General features: G+C 45.3%; 1 protein-coding gene across 1 annotated transcript in view; it reads right to left on the reverse strand.

Annotated features, from left to right (window-relative positions):
* The window catches only part of ccdc3b (coiled-coil domain containing 3b), a 54,614-nt gene that overhangs the window by 14,165 nt on the left and 23,837 nt on the right, over window positions 1-16,612 (reverse strand). The window contains exon 2 of the mRNA XM_084317032.1: window positions 10,595-10,769. Coding sequence (XP_084173158.1) covers window positions 10,595-10,769 — 175 coding nt within the window. The remainder of the gene's footprint in view (window positions 1-10,594; window positions 10,770-16,612) is intronic.

The raw sequence follows: 16,612 nt of genomic DNA on the forward strand, positions 1-16,612 counted from the left end.
GGAGTGGAGCGCGTCTGGAGTTGGAGCGCGCCGGCTAGACGTCTGGAGTGGAGCGCGTCTGGAGTTGGAGCGCGCCGGCTAGACGTCTGGAGTGGGACACTGGAAAACCTCCCGTAGAGAATTAGAGAGCGCAGTCTGTGTCCCACTCCAGGCAAACGGCGACAGGTGGTGATGAATGGCACAACGTCTCCCAGTGAGAACAAAGGAATCCTCCCGTGGAAGAATAGAGAGCGATGACGATGTCTCACCAGGAGCGCGGCGGTAGATGGTAGCATAAGATACAGAAACTGTTACAGAACGACCCGACCAGGACTGGAGGGGAAGTCCAGGTATTTAAAGCCCTCTGGGGCGCTAATCATAACTTATCACAGCTGTGAAAGGTAGTCCAAGGGTGTGGGCTGTTGAAGAGCAGAGGAGAGTAAACAACGCGAGGGTGGGGGCTGGTGAGGTGAGGAGACAGGGAATTAAAGGTCCAGGGAACAGGCGAACCTCACACAATGGCTGAACTGGACTGTCAAGACTCACTCTGAGGGGGAGGAGCTCTTGCAGAGAAATCGCTAGGAGATCTGCTCGCCTCAAAACCTATAGTTATATTTCATAGATAGCTTATGCTCTGCTCTATGGGAATCCCCTTTAGCATAGGGCTAATTGAAAGAATTTAGCTACCAATGCACCTGCACCTGTCCGGCCACGCCCACTCTCGCCCATGAACTTAACACTTTGGTTGCCACTTGTTAACATGGTAAAACGTGGTTGAATGCCAGCACCCACTTCAATGATAGCGTTGTGAACGCATAATCTCTGTCTTAAATTATGGCTATGTGTCTAATCTGCCCGTCGTTTATCAATGACTTGTTTGCAGTCAACATTGTCGAAACGGATTGTTTTTTTTAATCGGTTCATTTCCGTTTTATAGCATTTTGAAAAGCCCTCGTTTTATAGGAAAATATATAGATTCCGTGATAAACGGCATTTACTGGAATATTCTGGCATACACAAAAAACGTTGTAATTTTTCGGCCTATTTATGAATCGTTTTCAAATAAGGCTGGACCTCCCCCCCCCCCCCATCAGTCTAATCCAATGGGGTGCAGTTACACAGGGAGAGACGATAGGGGGCGGTATTTTCCCAATGGAGCTCAGAGAGAGTCTGCAGCACTAGCGTGAGGCTCGATTGATGAAATAATTTATGAATTCAAATCGCTAATAAAAAAAAAGACGACAAACAAACACTATATAGCGTTGCTGGCATTCAACTGGCGGCATGAACTAACGACAAAACGCGTCCGTGGCACTCAAAGTGTTAAGAGAGGGGTGTGACCGTACTTCCGCTCTTCCCTATTCTTTCACAACAGAAGTATTTTTGCTACAGGCACACGTCAGCAGTGATAGTTAGTTTATTTTTGTTTAGATTCTTGTGTTGCTATTTTTGTCAAAATGGCATCACCACCGCCTGGGAAACGCCAGCGGTCACCGTCACAACCTCCTACATACGCCACAGGGCTCCCTAATCCCATGCTTGTGGTGAGGTGGTGAACCCCGTGCGGAGCTGGGCGCGCGCCGCATGATTGCAGGTGCAAACCCCCCGCCTCTGCTCAAGTTTCTAGTTTCAAGTTTCTTTATTAGTTGTCATACAGAATACAGAATACTTTGCATGAAATGTTTCTTTCTGTGTTGCTCCTGAGAGTGTGCTAGATAATAACAAGATAGTATAAAATAAGTATAATAAGTATAAAATAGAAAGTCAAGAAGTCATGTACGTAAACAAGTGTAAACAACAAAATTGTTCAGTGTATCTATATATACAGTATGTACAGCTGGTACAAACAAAAAGTGAGGTATAGCTTAGCTTGTGGTGCCACCTTGTAGTGGTAAGGTGCAATAAGGAATGAGAATGATGTGCAATTTCCTTACCAATAATATAAATATAAAGTGTAAAGTGTGTCTAAAGTAGTAAAGTGGGTGCTACAGTGTGTTGTTTATTTAAAGTGAGTGTATGTGTGCTGTGGTTGTGTTGATGGTTTGCTTATTGTTCATTGTTCATTGAGCATCCTGATGGCCTGGGGATAGAAGCTCCTTCTGAGTCTCTCTGTGCTTGCCACCATCGGTGGTGAAGCGGCTAGGCGGGTGGTCTGACGAGGCTCTTGCAGTGTCGGGGCAACCACCACCTACCAAGGGGAATGGCCCCGATCACAAGAGTTGCGAGCGGACGGTAGAGGAGGCTCTCGTCCTGAGCTCATGTCGGCAGCGGCACGCCAGAGAGAGAGAGACACGGCAGCTGGACGAATCTCGGGCGATACACGCCGTCAGGTAGGGGGGACAGGCTGTGAGCCGTATTCCCCTTTAATTCCTTATCTCTCCCTCTGGTGTTTTTCAGCTCTTATGCCTAAAAACCTCCATATTCCCCCTTGAAGAATGCAACTACGTTTCCTTCAATGTAGAGACCCTCGTAGGGTGTGTTTTTATTGAAGCAATGTGTAAAACATTTTTCACTGAATGTGTTGTGTACTGTATACCTCAAAACGTAGAAAGACGGGTAAAAAAGGGCAGGGCTCATGCCCCTGTCTTAGTTAACCTCCTGTTCTTCTCCCCTCCCTCCTCGAAATACTACGTTTCAAATGAAGTGTGTGATTATTCACTGTGTATTTTGGGATATTGCCTATGAGGGCTCGCTGTCCTTCTGTTGAAAAGCTAAGGGCTGGCGAGCAGCGTTTCTCTTGTGAGGAGAGATTGCTTGATTAATATGGGAATGTGTCTTCTAAACAGTCGTATACCTTGAATCAGCGAGTGGTTTTGCTACTTTGTGTTAACGTGCAACCAAGGGCGCTACCCCTCTCCCCAGAGCCCATCTGTGTGTTACCTTACGTGCTAAGGTAAAGACACATGACGTGTGACAAGTTTTTCGCTTATGAAACAGCCGGGCTCTAAGTGGACGTGTCTTTTAAACAGGCACGGCCGCCTAGCCCCGGTTTGGTGGTTAGCTGGTTAGCTGGTGTGTTTTGGGTGTTTTCAAGACGATAAGGCATGCACACGCTTATATGTGTCTGTTCATTGTAAACACAGCGCACGGCTAGTGGCGCCGTTTCTTGTTTCGCCTCATACATGCTTTCATTTTACGTGAGGCTGGTTGGGGGGGGGGGGGGGGGTGAGGATAAACCCTCCCCTTGGGATATTTGTATCCCGGATAATACTGGCGACAGAGGGGGACGACGCCGCTCAAAACAAGCGCGCCTTTCTTCATTTGGGGATCCTCCGTTAGCGTCACGCTGGTACGTAGGATTCCACTCAGTCTGCTCCCCCGACGTTAGGGCAACAATTTGCATACCCTGCTCGTCGTGGGGAAGGGGGGGGGGGGCTGGGATTCCCGGCCATTGTAAAACGTCACAGGCACCCAGGTCATTGTTTGGTTGGAACAAACGTGTAGCAATGTCACCCAAACATGTTTGGACATGCGCCTGAAACGGGATATAACAAGGGTTATTCTATAACTCTAGTTATAAGAATTCATGTCAAGTAGACAAATATCTATCTTGTGGGATGAAGTCGTAGGGCGTATGTTTTTTCCCTTTGTAGTCTGCGCGGGACTGGCGATGCCGGTATGTGGGGAGTTTTTTCACCCAAGACAGAGTGAAGACCACACATTATGCTTGTCCAGCGTCCCCAGCGGGCTAATCGCTTGGCTGAAATGGGACACTGCTCAGCGGGGGAACCGCCTCATTTACCAGGGGTAGTGACTGCTGCTCCCCCCGTTTCAAACCACCCTTTCTGTCCCCCCCCCCCTTGGGTGCAATTGCCCCGACCCCAGCCTTGTTGGCTGAGTCAGGGTACGAAACCCCAACCCCACGAGATACCTTCCTGGCACAGTTGGGAGGAACCCCACCCCCCCGGGACCCCTCGTCGGCGAAGCCAGGGTTCGCAAAGCACAGCAGGAGGGACCGGGTTACCTATCTACGATTCTTAGCAGGCCAGTGCCAGTTGGCTGCGAGGCCGCTTTGTGATTCTTACCGCGTGTGGCTACAGCAGTACCACATGTCATGTGGATGGAGGGAACGTTGAGAGCGGGGCTCGTGTGGCAATTTGTACACCCTCGCCCTCCGTTTTTGGGTTCTGAAACAGACTCTATTATCGGAGTCCGCGGCAACGACAGCCCTGGCCGACGAGATTCAATCTCTGTTGGCAAGCAGACCATTGTTGCGATAGGTAGTGCTTACTCCCAATATTTCAGCGATGTCGCCCGAATATGTTTGGACGTGCACCTGAAACGGGGTATAACAAGGTTTATTCTGTAACCCTAGTCATATGAGTCCTCAGGCTCTGTGTGTAAACCCCATGCGGCCATTGAAAAACGGCGCAGGCTTCGCATTTTCTTATTGGCTCGAGAGATATATCCGTGAGTCTGCGTGGCAGGTCCCAACTCACAATGTCAATTGGGAGGTCTCTCCGGGATAAACCTGGCGTTTTCCCCTCTCGTGTGAGCGGAATTTGTGACGGATGTTTTTTCCCCCAGGCTCTGTATATAAACCCTGTGTCAGGTCCTTTCGGGGACCGGCTCCCACCTGTTCTACCCAGACAGGGGGGAGAAACGTTGTGGGGGCTCTTTTCTTGTCAGAATTCGCCCACTACTAGGTTTTACGTGCCCGCATGCCATTCAATATCAGCACTTGGTCTTACGGGACCGGTTTCAGTGTCTGGCCCGGGCGTGTTCTCAGGTGTTTATTTGAAACAGTGCGCCCTGGTCTGTCCAACGGCATAAACAGCATTTTTTATGCGGTCGGCCGGGAAGGTTTTTTTTCTCTACCGAGCGCCAGCTCACTAGGCTAGCTCAAGAGCTCGCGTGAATTTCCGGGGGGAAGTGACGGGGTAGATCAAACATCAACGGGGGGTGTAGTGGCCGCTTGTCACTCCCCAAAGGTATTGACATCATGATGCACCCACTTAGATATTTCTTAACTCAATAACAAAGTTGTGGATGGTTGATAAAGGTTGAATGTCCAAGCTGCGACTGATGTAGTTTGCAGGGTTTATTGTCCAAAAGAATAGTAATGAATGAATGGTTAACAGAACAGTTGTCAATTGTTTGTTTAGGTAAGCAGTTACAACAGTGTTAACAGGTTTGAAAGCGTTACTCCAGCAGGTGCATAAATTACACTGATTAGCAAGGACCTTTATAATGGAGGTGCTATAATGGAGGTGGTGTGCCCCCTAGTGTTCAAACATAAATACAACCTCTAGTCTAAACAATATAAATTCTAATTTAAACAATACAAATCCACCAAGTCGATTTCTGCTTCTACATGGGGGTTTCACGACCGTTAGGTGGGCCACCTGGAGCTGTGCATTTGCGTATACAGACCGTCTTGGTGGCGCCCCCTGTGATGTTTTTTGATCGAAACGTGTACCTATCCGTGAAAGTGAAAGGGCACAGGAGTCATCCTGGTCGCGCCAGACTAGATCAGTTCAACCCGGTGCCAGCCGGGTCACAGATATGTTCTGTTAACCCGAAGGGCCCTGAGCTTTTCCGGGGGGAAAATGCCAGGGCGGGCCGGATGCCACAGGGGCTGATGTCCTGAATGTTGTGTGTCATAAAAATGCCACTACGAGTTGAAAATGGGGGACCCCGATGTAGGCAAGACAAACGTCTTCCTCTGATCTACATCCCCTTAACAGTTGTGTGCATTGAACCGTACTATATTATTGTACCCTTTCTGCAAACTGTTAGGTAGGTTTTCCTTTCTCCATTCATTTCACCCCTCCCCCCCCCGCGGGCCGTCGGGGGGCTTCTTATTATCAGTCAGCCCCTCTGAGCGCTCCTGTGTAGTTCCCGGTCCTCCAGGCACGGGTCGGGCCTTGTCCTTGTTACCTGTTGGCCTGGGTTAACCCTTTTTTAAGCCTGAAACGCCTTAAACTGCATTATATAGCCTGTATATACGTGCAGTTGTGTTTCCCGTTTTTTTTATGGGTTAAGGGAGCAACCTTTTTCTGTTGGGATGGTTGTCTCCTTGGCATGCCGATAGCGGAGTCAACTCTCTGACGGAGCCTGGGTCCGGCTCCGGTTCCTCGAGGGTCTGCCCCGCAGATTTTATGACATCTGCCAATTGTGTCAAACTCTTTCTCTGAACCCCGACCCTGTGGGATTAATAGATTGGCGGGGGTCAGGGTTTGTGGCGAGGTCAGCATACTGGCGGAGTCGAGGTCCGGAGTCGGGGTCTGCTCCTCAATCATTGAGGACCCCTAATTGTCTTCCAGATAACGGTCAAGACTAGGGAAGAGCGGAAGTACGGTCACACCCCTCTCTTAAGTGCATGGGCGAGAGTGGGCGTGGCCGGACAGGTGCAGGTGCATTGGTAGCTAAATTCTTTCAAGTAGCCCTATGCTAAAGGGGATTCCCATAGAGCAGAGCGCTCGCTATCTACTCATATAACTAGGGTTATAGGATAACCTTTGTTTCCCGTAAACACGTGTAATTACATATAAACGAGTAATCATGATCGCTGCTGGGATCATTGGAATTATTCTTTTTGGAGTACCTTCTGGCTAAGGTAAGGACCCCCTATGTCTATTTTACCAAACCTGAAACATGTTTCTGTAACATTCACAGTGTCCTATTTTACCGGACCTAAAATCTCACCCAAATCAATAGGTGTCTTGCATTCGGGGCCATGAATGTTCATATCAAATGTTATGGCAATCTAGCCATAGCTTTTCGAGATATCTTGATTACAAGCAGACAGACAGACAAATGGGATCGAAAACACAACCTCCTTTGCAGAGGTAATAAACTATTGCATTACACAGCATCCTATTTCCAAACTCAATGCTATAAAAACATGTAAAATACACTGTAAAGTACACCAAACATCTAATGAAGTAAATATCCAGTACCAGATGATGTATTTCTTTGATAACTACTTGGATCATTCCTCATTCCCACATTTAGAAACTCATGCATTCTGTACGAGAGCCTGACTTCCCTAGTTCCCTGTCTCACTGTGGCATCTTACCTTCTCCCAGAATAAGATCCGTCCAAGAACATTTTGAGTGAAAACAGACGGGCGTCTCAGAGTATACCCCCCCCCCCGTGCTTCTAGTGCAAACTACGTCTGACTAAATTAATCAACAGCCGTAATCACTACATGATGTGAGCAACAAACACCACATGCTGAGCATGTGAAGATTCAAAGTCTGTCCTGAGCATGGATGGCAGTAATTTGGAACCTGTGTGTGTGTGTGTGTGCGTGTGCGTGTGCGTGTGCACGTGCGTGTGTGCGCGCGTGTGTGTGTGTGTGCGCCCGTGTGTGTGTGTGTATGATGACAGCATCTAAACATTCTGTGCTTCAGGGTGGTGAGAGTTGGTTCCAGCTGGTTGTGTTTCTCCAGGCTGATCTACTCCATGTTGTCACTGTGACAAATTTTTTCTTTTTCTTTTTTGTATTATTGCCTACACATGGAAAAGGATCATCACCACTCGAACTGCTGCTGTGGCTGATTTTGACACGGTTCTCTGATTTATTTACTTCCAGGCCCCCATGAATCTGATTCAGATTCAGATTCACAACAGAGTGGCGAGGAAAAGAAAGGCTTTATTTTCGTCTCTAAGTTACATCACGAGGAGCGAGTACCTGCCAGTTGTGTGTTTCACAGGTGGGCCTGACACTGTAGATTCATTCATGATAAATGTGTTCGGTAGATACGGGCGAGCGCGAGCTGTTCTGTTATGAGTTTAGGTCAGTTCTTCAACCGATGCCTGCACGGTGCCAGTGAAAACAAGGTCTGTTCTTCGCTAAGTGGTTCGGCCTAATCATGAGAATGATGTAGGGAGGCTGGCCGGCTTCCCGCTGCTCTGATAGCGCTGTAACTGTAGCCTTGCACTTCTGATTACAGGCCGGACCGAAGAGCTGCTCATTAATGGAAACGCAAACCAGGTTTTTTAGTCTGTAACTATGACAGATTTGATTTCATGTGCAGCCAGCAAGTCATTGGAAACAGAGCGGAGAGGACTGATGTAAAACGAAACAATGAATGAAAGTGTGCCGAAATGAGAGAGTAAAGTATTAGGTTGTTAACCCTTCCAGATGTGAGTTTTTCTTCCTTGGAATTCCATGTTAGAATTCTAACACTATAGCTTTCAATGGTGACATCATCATTAAAATGTTACGTTATCAAGTCATCAAACCACTGTGATCGTACATCTGAAAGGGTTAAACTGGGGTAAGGCAGGTTTCCCTGTGATGGTGTTAATCTTCTAAAAGACCAGATTCCGAGATGGACTGTGTTGATGTCATGGAGAAGAACGACTACTATTATTATTATGTTCTACTCATGTATTTACTATCATTATTACTATTTATATTATTATCTTTTTTCCTGGCTGTACCTCCCCTCCCCCCTCCCCCATGCTGCTATGACACCTGCATTTCCCCAAGGGGATTAATAAAGGAACACTTGACTTGACAAGAGACACCTGAAGATGTTTTTCTAAGGTGTCGATGTGCGAACAAGCTTTGATAATTCTCCCAGGTATACCACAGGTGTGGTTACTGCTGTGACAAACTTTACAAATCTGTTGTTGTTACATGTGCAACTTTTACATGTAACTTGGGTACATGCATTAAATAGTATTTTATTTCAGCCATTGTGTACCTGTGTTGTGTGCCTGGTGCCGCTCTATGGCAGCCATCAAGCCCACATAGCCCAAGGTTGGATGCTACACATTGGTGGTGGACGTAATTTCCACTCTACAGTACATTGTAAAGCACTTTGATAATCGAAAAGCACTATATAAATGCAATGATTCATTCATTCATACATTCATGCAACTGAAGTGCTTCTGAATTGCATAGCATAACACCCCATGCAACCAACATAATTCCCCTGAAAATGACATCATCTGCAACCCGCAACTATAACTAATTCAGCCTATAGTTTTCTGTGTAATGCCGGCCTGAGGTGCACCGAAATGTAATCACTATGATGCTTCTATCAACATTCAACATAGAGAAGCAATTCTAGCCTTAGGGTTCCTCGACCATAATAAGTCATTGGTCAGAGCCAACCACAAACATGCTGCTTTGGTTGCCAGCCACAAACATGCTTTTTTTTCGTTGCCCAGCCACAAAGTGTACATTTCCATCGCAAGCCCCTCCAGAGCCTTCCTTTGATGACAGCTTTTAGCCTTGAGTGTAAAGTTCAATTCTTTCTGGGTACGATTTGAGACCCTGTGAACAGGGGGGCTCAGATTGTGATCCTATCTGTGATCGCTGAGGTTTCCTGCTTGGCCATTCAGGGGAAGTCAAGCAAAAATAGTATTATGTTCGTCCTTCAAGTCAAAGCAATGAAGTCTAGACTCTTGAGTGATAGAGGGGGACCTTCCAGTGTAAAGGATCCTGTCAGCTGATGAAGTCCATAAGAAGGCAAACTGGACCAGAGGGAGTATTAATATAGTCTTGTGCTTGACAGCAACATCTATAAACCTCTTAATAATCTATTCATATTAATTAGTTAAACAAAAGCCTATGGCCTTGTTAAATGGTGATATTGATTATTTAAAGTTACTACAAGGAGACTTTTCAACATATAATTCAGATATGTCGATATGTCAGATTGGTTGTGCCTACCATGGTATAACAAAAAAAAATCTCAGGCTGCTCCATTAATTACACAAGTAAGAGTTGTGTTTTTCTGGCCACTCCAGATGACTGCAGGCAGCTCTCCTGGGCTGCAGTTTAATTCAACAAGGCAACCATAAAACAGACAACGAAAGTACACAAAATAATTTCCTTTCCAACCAGTAACCAGCTGCAAATCCCCTGCTGAAACTGCATAGAAAAATTATGATCTTTTCAAATAAAATATATAATTGACATGGTTAACGTGGTTTACCTTTCAGAGGAAGAACCATATAGTAACTCTGCTTTGACATTTTTGGAACAACTCATCTATTTGCGGTTATTAAAAGTGTGAATGCGACCACCAGAAAGTATTCAACCTCTACTGTCTTTGACTATGAATGAACACAACTTAACTTAACTAACCATCTTTAGATAATTACGTTTGAAAACATAGTTTCTCTGAAAATGTAAAAGGGAGTTATATGGTTCTATGTCTAGAGCGTTGGATTGTATGTCTGTATTGTGTAGTGGATAAGCCATATAATAGGCCTATTTCTGGCCTGTGTGGTTATTTTCAGAGCTGTTACCATTCTCAGTTGTGTATTCTAGTTGTTAGATCAAAGCTATATACTTGTCCTGAATGGCAGTGCAACAGACACGCAAGTGAGGAGAGTCACTGGGGCGTTCTGGATCCAAATATGTCATTTCAAAGTCATATCAGAGTAAAAAAAGAAAGAAAAAAAATACATATTTAGTTGCTTTTGTGGAAATCTTTGGAAAGTTTTGCAGTTACCCTCTTGGATTGAATTGCAGATGAGAACTGCAGCCAACTGAGCAACCAGTAAAATACTACCTTTCAACATCATCCGTGGTTCATTTGAAGGAGATTTTGGTTCAGAATTGATGCCAGATGGTTGAAAAATACAGTCTAGTTTAAGAATAATCTAAATTATCCTTTAACATCAAAAGCCATGGCTGTCTGCGTACCCGGCTGTCCTCCTGAGCCTCCCAGTCTGGGGTGTAGGTGTGGACCTGGGTCCCGGCCGTGCAGTTGGAGAACTGGAAAAGACTGGCGAACATGCGGTGGTTCTCCGCGGTGTCGGGGAAGATGGGATCCTGAAAGTTGACACCGTGAGGGATGATGCTGTAGTTCTCATCCATCCTAGGGTGAGAGAGAGAAATGTGATCTTGTGAGAAACCGTTCAAAATCTGGGCCACTTATTATAACACTTACGCTGAAGTTGTTGAAATGGTCTAACTTCTCAAAATTTCTTTCTGTTTACTGGGCACTGCCATGATTAAATCAAATGCCACTTTACATTCTAATCAAAATGTCAGACCCCAGTAAACAGACAGAATCTCCAATTAAATTGGACCCTGGAAGATCTCATTTTTTTTTTTTTTTTTTTTTTTTTTTTTTATATCTTTTTCCCCCTCCTTTTTCCTCCGATTTTCTCCCATCCCAATGTTAGTCGTTATGCCAATTCCCAATCCCCTTCCTGGTCGCTGCGCACTTACCCCCCACAGTCGGTCTGGGAGAGTGGAGGCTATCACGTCCTCCGACACACGTCTAGCCAATCAACCGCTTCTTTTCACCTGGCAGCGCGGACTCTCACTGAGAGGGTGTAACGTGTGGAAGGATCACACTACCCCCCTTAGATCCTATCCGCGCTGAGGAGGCGCCCCGACCCGGACCCACCCCACCAGTTTTCCCACCCTCTAATACAGCCAATTGTATTAGTGTGAACGGCCAGCCAAGCTGGTGACAACATCGGAGCTGTGAGCTGGATTCGAACAGGCGAATCCAGCGTCTCCGGTGTTGGTGACGAACGCAATCTCCGGGAAGATCTCATTTCTAATTTCAGTCTATGTTCATTTGCCCGGCTGTGATATGAAGCAAGCAAAGCGTAGCCTACTTATACAGCCAGGAACCAGCAAGGGGTCACTGTGCTGGAAGGAGATTATTCAAAATAAGATTCTCAATGAGAGACACAGTACATACTATATAACATTACATTTTTACATTACATTTTGTCATTTAGCTGACGCTTTTATCCAAAGCGACTTACAAGTTTTGTACGACAAGAAATACAGAGAATCAAGTAGCATTGCTTTGACTTCCCACATTGCACATGGTTCTTAGTATATCAGATGTTAGTATCGGTTCTCCAACACCGATAACCTGTTTTATCCTATAGTATCAGCTTAATATACGATACCAGTATCTGTGGATCCATACCATTCAGTGTCCATCAGTGATCTGCTTTAAAATTACCACAAAATTATTTTTGTGATCACATCAGAATATACTGTACATACATGGCTTTCCAGTCCAAATTTATTTGATGCATTTTCATATTGCTTGAAAGGGGAAATACATCCTCCCCATTACACATTAACTGTCTGTTGACGGCATGTGGTTGTCACATTCTGTGTGTTTTTTCCATGTTTGGATAACAATTCAATGATTAACTCTGAACTACACTAGTGAAGAAGATCTAATTCGAGCTGACAGAGTAAAGGAAGCTCATTATCTCTAAGCAGCACACACAGCTGTTAGTAAATGTTTGAATGAATAGACTAGGCTAAAGTGTGTATGCGATTGAAGGTTTATAGATCCCAACCTGTTTTCCAATCGATCTTCACAAATCAATTGTTTTCTCCTTTATTTATAGTGTGTATACAGTATATCATTGAATAACCCAACATCTACACATGCCGCGCACGCGCACCCACACACACACACACACACACACACACACACACACACACACACACACACACACACACACACACACACACACACACACACACACACACACACACACACACACACACACACACACACACACACACACACACACACACACACACACACACACACACACACACACACACACACACAGGCCCCCATTTGAAATGGTTAGAGCAGGGGTCAGGAACCTTTTTGACTGGGAGAGCCATAAAAGCCAAATATTTCTAAATATATTTCATTGAGAGCCATATAGTATTTTTAACATATAATAAATTAAATATGTCTTACTTTTAATGCGACTTCTGGTGCTGCATGTTTTGCTGATGGCCTTGTAATCTGGTTCATACGTGGTGAGATTGAGCTTCATGCAGGCATTGAGGCTTCCATCAGTTAAACGTGAGCGTAGGTTGGTCTTAATGTTCCTCATATGCGAGAATGACTGCCCACATGCATATGTAGAGCCAAACATGGTCAATACGGCAATACTCACACTGCATTGTGTGGTATGTCACAGGAAGCTCGTTCCAAGTTTTAAGAATCAGCTGGTCTTCAGGTTGAAGATTTTTAATTTCTGTCCGCTTGTGTTCCCTCGCCAGCTCTGCTCGCTATATATTCAGCTACAGATACTATTAGCTGTATCTTCAAAACTAATTCTGTTTACTTTAAAATGACACAGTATTATTAAGAAATATTACAAGTATTTATAAAAAAAAAAAAAAAAAAAAAAAAAAAAACGTTTTTTTTTTTTTTTTTTTTTTTTACTCAAAAAATTCTGGGAGCCATATGCTGTCACCAGAAGAGCCATATATGGCTCGCGAGCCATAGGTTCCCGACCCCTGGGTTAGAGTCAAGATTCAAGATGTTTATTTGTCACATACATACCAGGGCGTACAGTGAAATGCGGGTGGCCATGCCCGCTTTGATTGTGCAATAATACTAAATAATAAAATAGACATAATAAACAGGTAATAAAATAGACATAAAATAGACATGATAAAATAGACATGCTAAAGTCCTGAGATAGTGCAATACAACGTTAGCTACGGATTAAGGCACTGGGTCCTATGTACACTACTATACAATATACAGTTTTTACTCTATATCCTTACGCTATACTTGCTATTTCTAAACTATACTATACAAGAACCACATCAGTTCTTTCCTTAAAGTGACCTTTATTTTCCTCTTTCCTTTAAAGTGTCCTTTCCATTTTGTTTAAAGTGACTGTTTGTGTGTGAGCAAATGCAGCATGTGTGTTGTGTGTGTGTGTGTGTGTGTGTGTGTGTGTGTGTGTGTGTGTGTGTGTGTGTGTGTGTGTGTGTGTGTGTGTGTGTGTGTGTGTGTGTGTGTGTGTGTGTGTGTGTTACACTCCCTGCAATGGTGGGAAATTAAGGCAACCTGTTATCTGGGTCTCTCGGGGTGACAGGAGAAATATGAACACAACACAGTGGTTACCCTGGGCACAGAGGAGGGGGAAACAAGCACTCAGCCTCCTTTAAGGCCAGTATTCCCTTTCTCCAATGTGAGCTTTGGCCTGGCTCCAAAGCCAGCTTGCAAGATCAAACTAGACATTACATTTATTATGTTTGCACTTCCCCACTTCCAACGGGTACACACACTTAACGGCCCGGTGACTTTGAAATCATCACGCGTATGTTGTGGTGAGGTAAGGGAGGGAAGGAATATTGTCCTCCCGAAGCATGGGAACCAGCCTCATCCCACGGGGCCAATGATGTAATTTGAAATTGCGAGCATGCACGGCTTTGTTCTCACTGTCACTGATGCTAAAAACATCATGTTCTTGATTATGTTCGTATGGAAACAGAGCGCTACTCAACTGAGATGTTGACAAGGCTAAGGCTGCATCATTATGGAGGGTACATCGTTTGGAAATAAAGACAACCGTATGAGGGTGATAACTGTGCCTCCTACTCTGTGCTGCTATAACTGCATAGAAACAATGGTAAATGGACTGCATTTATATATATCTTTTATCCAAAGCGCTTTACAACTTATGTCTCACATTCACCCGCTCACTCACACATTCACACACCGATGGCAGACGCAACCATGCAAGGTGCCAACCTGTTCATTGGGAGCAGTTAGGGTTACACTAAGTTAGTGTCTTGCTCAGGGACACTTCAACACGCTGCCAGGGAGAGCTGGAGCAGGAATCGAACCGGGAACCTTCTGATTAGACAACTGCTCTATCTCCTGAGCCACTGTTGCCCCCATGTTTAGCTTTCAACGGAAGAACCATATAACTCTGCTTTGATGTTTCTGGTACAGCTCATCTATTTGCTGTTATTAAAATCACTTGGAGTGTAAATGCGACCACCAGAAAGTATTCAACCTCTACTATCTTTGACTATGAACAAACACAATACTCCTAACTAACCATCTCTAGATAATTACGTTTGAAAACATTGTTCCTTTTATATGAGTTATATGGTATGTCTAGAGCTTTGGATTGTTTGGATTGTATGTCTGTATTGTGTGGTGGATAAGCCATATAATAGGCCTATTTCTGGCCTCTCTGTGGTTATTTTCAGAGCTGTTACCATTCTGAGTTGTGTATTCTAGTTGTTAGATCAAAGCCATGTACTTGGCCTGAATGGCAGTGCAACACAAACATAGAACACGTTGGTACGTTTTATGTCTCTCGAGACACCGGGCACGTTGGTAAGTTGTATGTCTCTCGAAACACAGGACACATTGGTAAGTTTTATCTCTCGAGACACAGAATACAAGTACGTTTTATCTGCAATTACCATGTCCTCCTCACAACCAAAACGGCAGTATATTAAGTTTAAAAACCATCAAAATGCCTCTTTAGACTCAACCCATGTTGGTACTTTCATCCAGAATGTCCCTGGTGACTCTCCCTATACGCATGTGTACAGTATGCAAGGAGCAGAATAGATTCACTCATTGGTGAAAAATAGAGGAACTCAATGACATGTGGAAGACTCAAAGTGACCTCTAAAAGGCATGGTCTTCACCCAGATTGGATGGAAAAGCATGGAGACTGGTTCAACAGTTGATGACATATCGGAGAAAAACATCTCAATTTGATATGACAGCCGAAAATAGTAGCTACAGATATTTTTGTTTGTTTGTTTGTTTTAACTAAACTCCTTGGCCCAGGGCCAGCTGGTCTTCCTCTTGTTGTTTAAGTTGATGTTTTGGCCAATGGAATGTTAGCAAATAACAAAGGTTATCCTATAACCATAGTTACATGAGTGCTTGCGAGCGTTCTGCTCTGCTATGGGAAGTATACCACGTATACCTCGTTATTTTTTTTATCCACTTTTTCTCCTCCTGTTTTTCTGTGATTTTTCTCCCATCCCAATTTAGTCATGCCAATTCCCCCCCTCCCCTTCCTGGTCGTTGCTCGCATGTGCCCCCCACTGGTCGGTCTAGGGAGGGTTGATACATACTATCACATGTCTCCTCCGATACATGCGGAGTCAGCCAGCCACTTCTTTTCACCTGCCAGCGCGGACTCTCATTCGTGAGGTGTAACGTGTGGGAGGCTCACACTACCCTCACCATCTCCCTTCCTCGCTGTGCAGGCGCCCTGACTGACCTGTAGGAGTCGCTGTTTACAATGACCAGATTACCACCCACCGGCTTCCCTCCCGCTGACTCTGCTAATTGAGCCAGTATGACGGCCGGCCAAGCCGGAGGCAACGCTGACAGCCGGATTCGATACCAGTGTCTCTCACGAAAAAAGGGGGCAGCACCCAAAAGACGCACAAGGTGAGTAGACCGCGGGACAGCGTCTACCTGTCTACCGGTACCCCACTGCCCCGCGTCTACCCCACCGTGCATCCCGCTTGCCACCAGGGAAACGTACGCGAAGCATAAGCCTGTGTTACCGCTCCCACACCTCGTGGGGTCGGGGTCGTTGAACCCTGATGCCGCCGCGAGGCGTCCCGTGGGTCGGGTTCCGAACCCTGACCCGTAGGCGAAGCCTTAGCAGCGGGGCACGGAGGACGTCCCAGCCCCATGAACCACTCAAGGCAGGCTTACCGCTGAGTCCAGGGCCCTCATTTATCAACAATTCTTAGAAAGTGTTCTATTATTTTTTTATTTACAGAATTTAGAATGTGTGTATGCACAGAAAAATCGGGATTTATCACACGTGCGTACACGGGTCGTACGCACACTCCGTGTTGATAAATACCATTTGTTCTACGCTCCGCGCTCGTGCACGATTTTAAGTATTTGCATATAGCACCGCCCGT

This window comes from Notolepis coatsorum, assembly GCF_963971535.1.
Source record: "Notolepis coatsorum genome assembly, chromosome: 6".
NCBI lineage: Eukaryota > Metazoa > Chordata > Actinopteri > Aulopiformes > Paralepididae > Notolepis > Notolepis coatsorum.